Genomic DNA, 11,061 nt, shown 5'->3' with positions numbered 1-11,061 from the left:
TAGGGTTCCTAGTGGCTGTCGGCTGCTAATTGGGTGCTCCCTCCCTTCCCCTGTCCACCTTCCAGCACCGGGGCCTCCCTCCCTTCCCCCAGCCGGCCTGCCCTCTGGTCAAACTCTTGGAAGAACTCTGGTTGAGGGGACAATTTGCATACTACACTTATATTATATAGGGTATATTTTTATTGATTTCAGAGAGGAAGGAAGAGGGAGCGAGAGATAGAAATATCGATGGGAGAGACTCATTGATAGGCTGCCTCCTGCAAGCCCAGTGTTGGGGATCAAGCCTGCAACCTGGACATGTGCCCTTGACCAGAATCAAACCTGGGACCCTTTAGTTCACAGGTTGATGCTCTATCCACTGAGCAAAACCAGCTAGGGCTGGGGCAGCATCTTGTTAAGCATCAGGGATATACGGGGAGGAACTGAATTGTCTGGCTTCAAGGCAAGGGCCGGAGGAGCAGCTCTGGCCTAGACAGAAGTTCTGGCAGGACCTATTGACCCTTTGTTGGGCCCTCCACACACACAGCCTGCAGGCACAGTCAAGGTGCCAAATCTGAGTCTCCATAAAACTAGCTAACCTTGTTTGGCCCACCTGCAGATTTCCTGAGAACCTACCCACCCAAACAGGCACAGGCCTGAACCTCTTCCAGTAGCTGTTTCTCACAAGCAGCCAGCCTTGGCTTGGGCTGAGGACTTCCCCCAAATCTGATAGATCCACAAACCTCAAATAAGAAGCAGCTGGCTTCAGTAGGCTCTTGCAAAGTGGCCCCTGCCTGGCAGCCGTCTTGGTTCACAGAATAGCCTCTCCCAAGAGCCTCCAGGCCTAGCACAGGAAACTACCAACCACAAATCACTTTGTGGTTCCTACCAGGTGGCCCCAGGATGGACACAGAGGCTGAACTGAACCTGCATTAGAGCCCCTCTCAAGAGCCCCCAGAACCAACACACACACCCAGTGATTGGCTTCAGATCACACCATACCACCACCCAATTAGCTCTGCAAATGACAAACGCAAAAGTTGGACTCAGCAGGCACAAGACCTCCAATACAGCAAATCGTACTCTGTGGAGTCAGCTCTCACCAACAACTTCTCTGTTGTAGTTATGGCCAACAGCAATCAAGGCTCAAGTACAACAGGAGGGCACACACAATGCACACAGGGAATTGACTCCCTGTAGCAGTTAGCTCAGAAGACCAGAGGGACTGTGCCGTCCGGGTCCCAACTGCTACATCAGGCCACCCAGCCAAGACCTGGAGACATAGCAGATCTATCTAACACACAGAAACAAACACCACAAGGAGACGGCCAAAATGAGGAGACAAAGAAACATGTCCCAAATGAAAGAATAGGAAAAACTCTAGAAAAAGAATGAAATGAGCCCTAGCTGATTTGGCTCAGTGGTTAGAGTGTCAGCCTGCACACTGAAGAGTCCTGGGTTTGATTCTGGTCAAGGGCAAGTGCCTTGGTTGCAGGTTTGATCCCCAGTAGGAGGCATGCAGGAGGCAGCCAATCAATAATTCTCTCCCATCACTGATGTTTCTCTTGCTCCCTCTCTCCTCCTCTCTAAAATCAATAAAAGTATGTATTTTTTAAAAAAGAATGAAATTAGTTTGGCCGGTATGCTCAGTGGTTGACCATTGACCTATGAACCAGGAGGTCATGGTTCAATTCCCAGTCAAGGTACATGCCTGGGTTATGGGCTCAATCCCCGATAGGGGGATGCAAGAGGCAGTTTACTAATGATTCCTTCTCATCATTGATGTTTTTATCTCTCTCTCTGTCCCTTCCTCTCTGAAATCAATAAAAATTTATTTTAAAAAAGAGTAAAATGAAATGAGTCAAAACATTATGAGGTACAGAGTTCAAAACACTGGATATAAGGATGTTCAATGAACTTAAAAGAAGACTAGATGAACTCAGTGAGAATTTACACAAAGAGATGGAAACCATTTTTAAAAAATCAGAAATGAAGAATATAATAAATGAAAAATTCACTAGAGAGGATCAACAGAAAATTAGATGAAACAGAGGTTTGAATCGGCAATTTGGAAGACAAGTTAGCAGAAACTCCCAATCAGAACAGCAAAAAAAGAAAAATGAGAATAGTTTAAGAGACCTCTGGGAAAGCAAGTGTAACAACATTTATATCATAAGGGTACCAGAAGGAGAGGAGAGAGCAAGGCATTGAAAATCTATTTGAAGAAATAATGACTGAAAACTTCCCTAATCTGGTTAAGAAAATAAACATATAACTCCAGGGCATGCACAGCCTGAAACAAGATGAATCCAAAGAGACCCACACCATAATCAATTCCAAAGGTTAATGACAAACAGAGAATCCTAAAAGCTGCATGAGAAAAGTGGTTTCCTACAAGGGAGTTCCCATTAGACAGTCAAATGATATTTCAACAGAAACTTTGCAGGCAAGAAGGGACTGGCACGAAATATTCAAAGTGATGAAAATCAAGTACCTACAAACAAGATTACTCTACCCAGCAAATAATCCTTTAGAATCTAAGGAGAATAAAGGCTATCATTTAGAATCACAGGAGAGATAAAGAGCTTCTCAGTCAATAAAAAGCTAAAGTTCACCACTACCAAATGAGTATTACAAAAAATATTACAGGGACTTAAAGAAGAAGAAAAGGTAAAAAAAATATGAATTATAAAATGGCAATAACTACATACCTAAAAATCAATGTAAATGGATTACATGTTCCACTAAAAGGACATAAGTAGGCTGAATAAATAAGAAAATAAGACCATACATATGCTGCCTACAACAGACCCACTTCAGATCAAAAGACAGAAAGTAAAGGAAAAAGATATTTCTGCAAATGGAAATAAACAAGCAATATACACTGAGTAGCCAGATTATTATGATCTCTGAATGCATAATAATCTGGCCATTCAGTGTGTGTGTGTGTGTGTGTGTGTGTGTGTGTGTGTGTGTGTATATATATATATTAGAGGCCCAGTGCATGAATTCGTGCATGGGTGGGGTCCGGCCAGCCTGGCCAGGGGGAGGGGACATGAGCAGTTGGCCAGCCTGCCTGCTGGTTGAACTCCTGGTAGAGGGGACAATTGGCATATTAGCCTTTTATTATATAGGATATACACTGAGTGGCCAGATTATTATGCGTTCAGAGGTCATAATAACCTGGCCACTCAGTGTATATATCAGACAAAAATAGACTTTAAAACGGGGGTGGGGAAACTTTTTTTCTGCCAAGGACCATTTGGATATTTATAACATCACTCACTTAATATAATTCACTTAATGTAAATTTATATTGCACCCGAATAGCGTGGCTCAGTGGTTGAGCATCAACCTATGAACCAGGAAGTCACTTGGCTTGATTCCCGATCAGGGCAAATGCCAGGGTTGCAGGCTCAATCCCCAGTAGGGGGTGTGCAGGAGGCAGCCAACCAATGATTCTCATTATTGATGTTTCTGTCTCTCTCTCCCTCTCTCTTTCTCTCTGAAATAAATTTTTTAAAAACTTTTTTAAATTTAGGCAGTAGCAAGTGTTGGCAAGGATATGAAAAATTAGAACCCACATACATTGCTAGTGGGAATATAAAATGATACAGCTGCATCGGAATACAGTTTGGCAGTTCCTCAAAAATTTAAACATACAATTACCATACAACTCAGCAATTTCACGTGTAGGAATATACCCAAGAGAAATGAAAACATGTTCACACAAAAACCCATACTCGGCTATTCATAGCAACATTATTCATAGTAACAAAAAAATAAAAAATGTAAATGTCCATCAACTGATGAATAAACAAATTGTATATTCAGACAATATTATCCAGCCATAAAAATAAATGAATTACTGATAAATGCTAAAACATTATACTAACTAAAATAAGCCAGACACAAAGGCCCACATATTATATAATTCCATTTATATGAGAAAATGTCCAGAATAGGCAAATATAGAAGTGGGTCAATGGTTCAAATTAAACGATAAATAATAAAATTAAACTATAAATCTATAACAGAAAGATAGCTGGAAAATAAATAAAATACACTGATGTTAAATGTGAACTAAATAATAGTACAATACCAGTGTTAAATTTCCTGATCTTGATAAAAGTACTATGGTTAATAAGAGCATGTCCTTTTTCTTAACTAATCACTGCCATTCACTCTCAAATGGTTCAGAAAAAATTATAAACACACAGAGAGCAAATAATGCAAATGTGAGAAAAAAACAACTGGTGAATCTCAGTAAAGGGTATTTGACAGTCTTTTATACTATTGCTACTTTTCTATAACTTTAAGATAATAGCTAAATAAAAGTTGCAAAAACAACTATAGATAAAGAAACTAGGAGCCAAAACCGGTTTGGCTCAGTGGATAGAGCGTCGGCTTTCGGACTCAAGGGTCCCAGGTTCGATTCCGGTCAAGGGCATGTACCTTGGTTGCGGGCACGTCCCCAGTGGGGGGCGTGCAAGAGGCAGCTGATCGATGTTTCTCTCTCATCGATGTTTCTAACTCTCTGTCCCTCCTCTCCCTTCCGCTCTGTAAAAAATCAATAAAATATATTTAAAAAAAAAAAACAAACTAGGAGGTGGGCATATGACTGTTCACTGAGAAATTCTTTTATCTTTGCTTTATGATTTAAAAAATTTTTCATTTTAATGTTGGGAAAGTGAAGAGACATTAACATTTATAAAAATACCAAAATAACTAGGTAGCTAAAAACAAACCTAACAAAAGATTGCAGGCCTTTTATGGAAAAAAAAATCCTAAACCATTTTAAAAAGACATTAAAAATACCTAAGTAAATGGAATGAAATACTTTATACTTGCACAGGAAGACTGAGTATCATAAAGATGTCAATTCTATCTGCAAAACTGGAAGAAAAAAAACTCACCCAGGGAATGATAAACCCTAATGAGTTTTGAGACAATTAAAAAGCTCATTCTAAAAGAACCACCAATAGCCAACACAATCCTGTGGAAGAAAACCATTCTAAAGCTGTAGTAACGAGTCCGTGCTGTTTTTGTGCAAGGAAATTGTAAGTGACCAGCGGAACAGAACAGGAAGTCCAGACATCTGTTTCTGGCTCCCTCTTGCATTCACTTTGAAATCCCTGTTGGTTGGTTTTTTAATACCAGGTTCATTAATTGGGTGGTAGGTTCCCAGGTGTTCATTTTATTATTACATGTTATCACTTACATGTTACATGCATTCTTTTATATGCAGCCAGTGTTACTGGGAATTGTTTTTAAATAAATGGCAGAAATGGGGCTAGCCTCTAGGAAGCCTCAATCCAGGAATCTGAATGCTTTGGGATATATTTTATCTGTTTCCTGTTCCTTTTCTCTCTCTATGTTGACTGTAGTTTCTCAGGTTGCCTGTCCTCAAAAGGCTGGAACTAGAGAATCAGGCTGCTTTAGATTTATGGCGAAACAGTCATGTGACTAGGGTGAAACGTTCTTCTCCAGCAGACCCGGTTTAAAAAAAAAAAGCTGGCTAAGGATTCCAGTTAGTTACACTTATACTAAATATAGTGAAGTCTGGACCAATCAGTGTCACCAGCAGAACAGAGTTCTGTGAATGGAACAGTTGCCCACCTGCAGTCAAGGGAACAAAGTCTGTTACCAGGAAAGGTGGAGTATGCAGGGCACACAAAACACCCAGCTCCCGCAGGTGACAACGGCCACTCCGAGACGGGCTGATGGGATTTGGAGCTGCTGTTACAGCAGCTTTTCTATGGATAAATCTGTCCATAATCTGTCCTTTACGTTCTTGGTGTGTTGTCCTGTATTTTCCTATTTTCTTGTGTTGCAAAGAACCACTTTATCTTTGGAATGAGCAGAGAAGTTAGGGGAATACATAAATTAAAATCTATTTTATTTTCCTGTGCACCATCCTTCAAGATTTAGCATTGTTGTAAAATTAAATAAAAGTGTTCACAACTTACAACAGAAGCAAGATTGGCCTCAGGCTTTATGTCTTTAGTCCTTGACAATCGCTTTATTTTGTAAAATCGATAGGTCCTATTGTGAGACCTTCAGGAGAACACAGGAGCAAAGACGGCAAAAATAACCTGAAATTCCTACTATCTAGAGATAACGGTCATTGACATGTTGGTGAATGTTCTTCCACAGTCTTCCTAGGCATGCATACATACATACATATATTGATACAATTTTACATAATTGTTGAATCAATCACTTTGGAAAGAAAACCTATTCAGCATGAAAATTTGATATCACTGTCAAAATGCCTACTCTCTAAAATCACTTATTGGCGCTTTTGTTTGTTTGTTTGTTAATAGGTAATACTACAAGAATGTTACAGGAAGCACAAGTGCATTATATTTCTCGAAAAATTTGTAATTCTGATAAGGGTTATGGGAATATAATTCCTATAACTTCATTTTGTGCAGGTGATGAAGATGGAATTTTTGATACTTGCAGGGTAAGACCAAATAATTTTCCTTAGAAATATTTTCTAAAGCGAAAGGGAACTTGAACAAGGCCTTTGATCACTTTCTGGTAAAGCCTTTTTTTAAAAAAAATAATTTTAGAGCGAGGAAGGAAGATACAGAGACACACACACAGAGGGAGAAACAATGACTTCTTGTTCTACTTATTTATGCATTCATTGGTTGATTCTTATATGTGCCATGACCTGGAATTGAACCCACAACCTTGGCTTATTGGGACAATGCTCTAACCCAGTGGTCGGCAAACTGCGGCTCGTGAGCCACGGTTTGCCGCTCTGTTGACTAATGAGTTTGCCGACCACTGCTCTAACCAACTGAGCTAGCCAGCCAAGGCTGGTGATGTCTTAATTATCAATGTTTGCCCTGGGCGGTGTGGCTCGGTTGGGCATCCTGCCAGAGAAGGAGGGGTTTCAGGTTCATCAGGGCACATGGTTTTGGGTCCTGGTCGGGGGTGTACAGGAGGCAGCCCACCAGTGTTTTTCTCTCTCCATTCCTCTCAAAAAATCTTTTAGCCTAGCTGGTGTGGCTCAGTGGTTGAGCATCAACCTATGAACCAGGAGTTCATAGTTTGATCCCCAGTCAGAGCACATGCCCGGGTTACGGGCTCAATCCCCAGTGTGGGGTATGCAGGAGGCAACCAATCAATGATTCTCTCTCATCATTGATGTTTCTATTTCTCTCTCCCTCTCCCTTCCTCTCTGAAATCAATACAAATATGTATTTTTAAAATATTCTTAAAATTTTATTTTTAAAAAGTTCTTTTTTTCTCAACCCAAATCCTTACTTTCCTGATCTGCACTGAATCTTTCTTCCTTTCTTTCCCTTTACCACCTTTATTAAGATACAATTTACATATACACAATTCACCCATTTAGAGCTGCTGTTACAGCAGCTTTTCTATGGATAAATCTGTCCATAATCTGTCCTTTACGTTCTTGGTGTGTTGTCCTGTATTTTCAGGACAACTCAATGGTGTTTTTTTTTTAAATATATTTTATAGATACTTTACAGAGAGGAAGGGGGAGGGATAGAGAGTTAGAAACATCGATGAGAGAGAAACATTGATCAGCTGCCTCCTGCACACCCCCCACTGGGGATGTGCCCGCAACCAAGGTACATGCCCTTGACCGGAGTCGAACCCGGGACCCTTCAGTCCGCAGGCCGACGCTCTGTCCACTGAGCCAAACCGGTTTCGGCTCAATGGGTTTTTAGTATATTTATTTACAGAGTAGTGCAACCATCACCATAATCTAATTTTAGAACACGTTTGTCACCCCAAAAAGAAACCTCTACTCATTATGAGTCACTCTTCATTCTCCTCCCACCCACCCCCAGCCTTAGGCAACTACTAATCTTTAAAGATTTGCCTATTCTGGAAATTTCATATGAATGTATCATTCAATATGTGGTCTTTTGTGATTGACTCTGTTCACTTAGCATGTTTTCAAGGCTCAACCACGTTGTGACATATATTAATATTTTATTCATTTTATTGCCAAATAATGTACCATTGTATGAATAGGCCATATTTTATTTTACATTTTTATTGATTTCAGAGAGGAAGGGAGAGGGATAGAAACATCAGTAATGAGAGAGAATCATTGATTGGCTGCCTCCTGCACACCCCACACTGGGGATTGAGCCTGCAGCCTGGGCATGTGCCCTGACCAGGAATCAAATCGTGTCCTCCTGGTTTATAGGTTGATGTTCAACCACTAAGCCATGCCAGCTGGGCTGGGCCACATTTATTTAGCCATTCATTAGTTGATGCACATTTGAGCTATTTCCACTTTTTGGCTATTCTGAATAATATTGCTATAAATGTTTCTGTATATGTTTTTATGTGTTGGTATGTTTTAATTTCTCTTGCGGATTTCACCTACGGGTGGAATTCCTGAGTGAATGTTTAACATTTTGAAGAATTACCAAACTGTATTCCAAAGTGGCTGCACCATTTTGCATTCTTACCAGTAAAATATAAGGGTTTTAATTTCTCCACATCTTTGTCAGCACTTATTGCTTGTCTGGTTTTTTGTTTTTGTTTTTTTTTTCTTTAATCCTCACCCAAGGATATTTTTCCATTGATTTTTAGAGAGAGTGGAGGGGAGGGAGAGACAGGAAGAGAGACACATCCACGAGAGAGAGACACATCAATTGGTTGCCTCCCGCACATGCCCAACCAGGGCCCCAGGGCTGGGGATCAAGCCTACAACACCTTCAGTTTTCAGGCCAAGGCTCTATCCACTGAGCAACACTGGCTAGGGCTTACCTGTCTTTTTTATTACCACCATCCTTATGTGAAGTGGTATCTCATTTTGGTTTTAATTTGCATTGCCCTAGAGACTAGTAATGTTGAGCATCATTGCATGTGCTTATTAGCCATTTGTATATTTTCTTGGGAGAAATGTCTACTCAGATCCTTCACCCATTTTTAAATTGAGTTATTTACCTTTTTATTATTGAGTCATAAAAATTCTTTATATATCATGGATACAATTTCCTCCCATTCTGTGGACTGTCTTTTCACTTCCCTGATGTTATCATTTGTAGCACAAAAGTTTTTTATTTTTTTATGAACTTCAATTTATCTATTTTTTGTTTTGACTTTCTTTATTCCTCTTTTCTTCACTACTTCTAAACTCATCAGCACTTCATCCCTAAGCAATAACCCATGCTCTGATCTTTTCCTACTCATTCTTATTTCTAGAAACCCAGGGCTTATCCATCCTGTGTCCTTCTCCTTAAAAACCTTGCCTTGAGCCTGCCTGGTGCTGCTCAGTGGTTGAGCGTCGACTCATGAACCAAGAAGTGACCAGTTGGATTCCTGGTCAGGGTACATGCCTGGCCCCAGGAGGAGGCGGGCGATCAATGTTCTCTGTCCTTGATGTTTCTCTCTCTCTAGCCCTCTCTTTCCTCTCCATAATATATATATTTACATTTAAATATATATTTAAAACCTTGCTGAGTAAAATAATACAGAATCCAATCTAATTTAATTGCATTCAAAAGCAAAACATTTTCATTGTAAAAAAAATAATTAGTCAATGCCTACCACATATAGAGGATTTGAAAATATTTTAGAAACAGTCTTGAACTTTTAGGCACTGTAACAGTTAGCTCAATGTCCGTGTTGCTTTGAGTGAATAACATCCTTAGTAATGGTGTTTCAGTTGTTACATGGACAGTCTTGTATGACTCCGAGGGAGATTTGTTATTTGTGATACTACAGAGGGTATTAGCCATGTATTCCTAATATCGTGCACCAGCCAATGTCAACACTTAGAAAGATGCCATTTCTTGCAAGATTCAGTTCACTCCTCTAGCTAGCAAACCACACACACCTAAAAGGCTTCTTCATATATCTTAAAGATATACCTTTCACAAACAGCATTAAGCAATAGAAGTATTCTAGTAGATAGTGTTTATAATATTTTGCACATATCCTGAATATTTCTCCTGAGTAATTGTACAAAAAAAATTCCAAACAATTTGCTTTATAATATTCTGGTTCAAAACTATAAGATGGTAAGTTTATCCACCAGCTGTATGGTTCCTCTAAATACCAGGCCAGACTGGATGTAACTGAATTCCTGTTTGAGTTGGAATATAAAACTGAAAATTCATTTATCTTAATTAGTCAGAGGTATATTGAAAATGTATATTTATACAAATGTATGTTTAATGTGGTTAATTTACTCCAGCTTTACTACTATATAAGGACTACTAGAAGTAACTAACACTCTTTTGGGACTTTTTTAATAGGGTGATAGTGGTGGACCATTAATGTGCTACGTCCCAGAACATAAACAGTTTTTTGTAATGGGAATTACCAGTTACGGATATGGCTGTGGCCGAAAAAATTTTCCTGGTGTCTATTGTTCGCCATTCTTCTACAAAACGTGGCTGACATATCACTTCAACCAGACAAGGAATAAAGGCATATTTAATATAAACAGTCTACTCGGACAGGTCCTTGTCGCCTTAGGCTCTGTTGTCTTACTAGCAACTCCATAAAAATACTCTGAAGAAGCCATATTTTTCATAATGTCCCGTTCTGTGTTCTACATAATGAAAATAATTAATTCTTTGGGCAAGTTACTGCCCACTTCTGAGTTCTTACGTGGAAACTTTTGAGGGAATAAAAAGACTGTAACATTATAGATATGTGATTGGTTGTAAATTTGGCACTGAATCACATGCATCCTTGATGTATCTTGATTGTTTTACTTTATAATCATAATTTTTCAATTGGAATACTTCCCTAGAGTTTGTATTAAATATTCAGTTTAAATATATACACTTTATGTATGTACATACCAAATAATAAAGAATTTATAATTAAAATGGAAGTTGTTCTTTGGTTTAATCAAAATTCTTTCCTTTTAAAGTTAAGATTTTGCTTCCTGGCAACTGTTGTCAGTTTGGTTCAAATAAACTCATAAAAGAAAAATAAATAAATAAATAAAGTTAGACTTTATTTTTTAAATATATTTTATTGATTTCAGAGAGGAAGAGAGAGAGAGAGAGAGAGAAACATCAATGATGAGAGAGAATCACTGATTAGCTGCCTCCCTCAGTGGGGACC

The 11,061-nt window shown here is 39.1% G+C and overlaps 1 protein-coding gene across 1 annotated transcript in view; it reads left to right on the top strand.

Moving 5' to 3' along the window:
• The window catches only part of TMPRSS12 (transmembrane serine protease 12), a gene marked incomplete at both ends in the record, with an annotated part of 29,790 nt that extends 19,300 nt beyond the window's left edge, over window positions 1-10,490 (top strand). Inside the window, 2 exons of the mRNA XM_080662618.1 lie at window positions 6,306-6,448; window positions 10,239-10,490. Coding sequence (XP_080518744.1) covers window positions 6,306-6,448; window positions 10,239-10,490 — 395 coding nt within the window. The remainder of the gene's footprint in view (window positions 1-6,305; window positions 6,449-10,238) is intronic.
• Between the last annotated feature and the right edge of the window lie 571 nt (window positions 10,491-11,061).

The sequence above is a fragment of the Plecotus auritus genome (genome assembly GCF_963455305.1).
Source record: "Plecotus auritus genome assembly, chromosome: 3".
Lineage (NCBI taxonomy): Eukaryota > Metazoa > Chordata > Mammalia > Chiroptera > Vespertilionidae > Plecotus > Plecotus auritus.
This window is presented reverse-complemented; position numbering and strand designations above follow the sequence as displayed.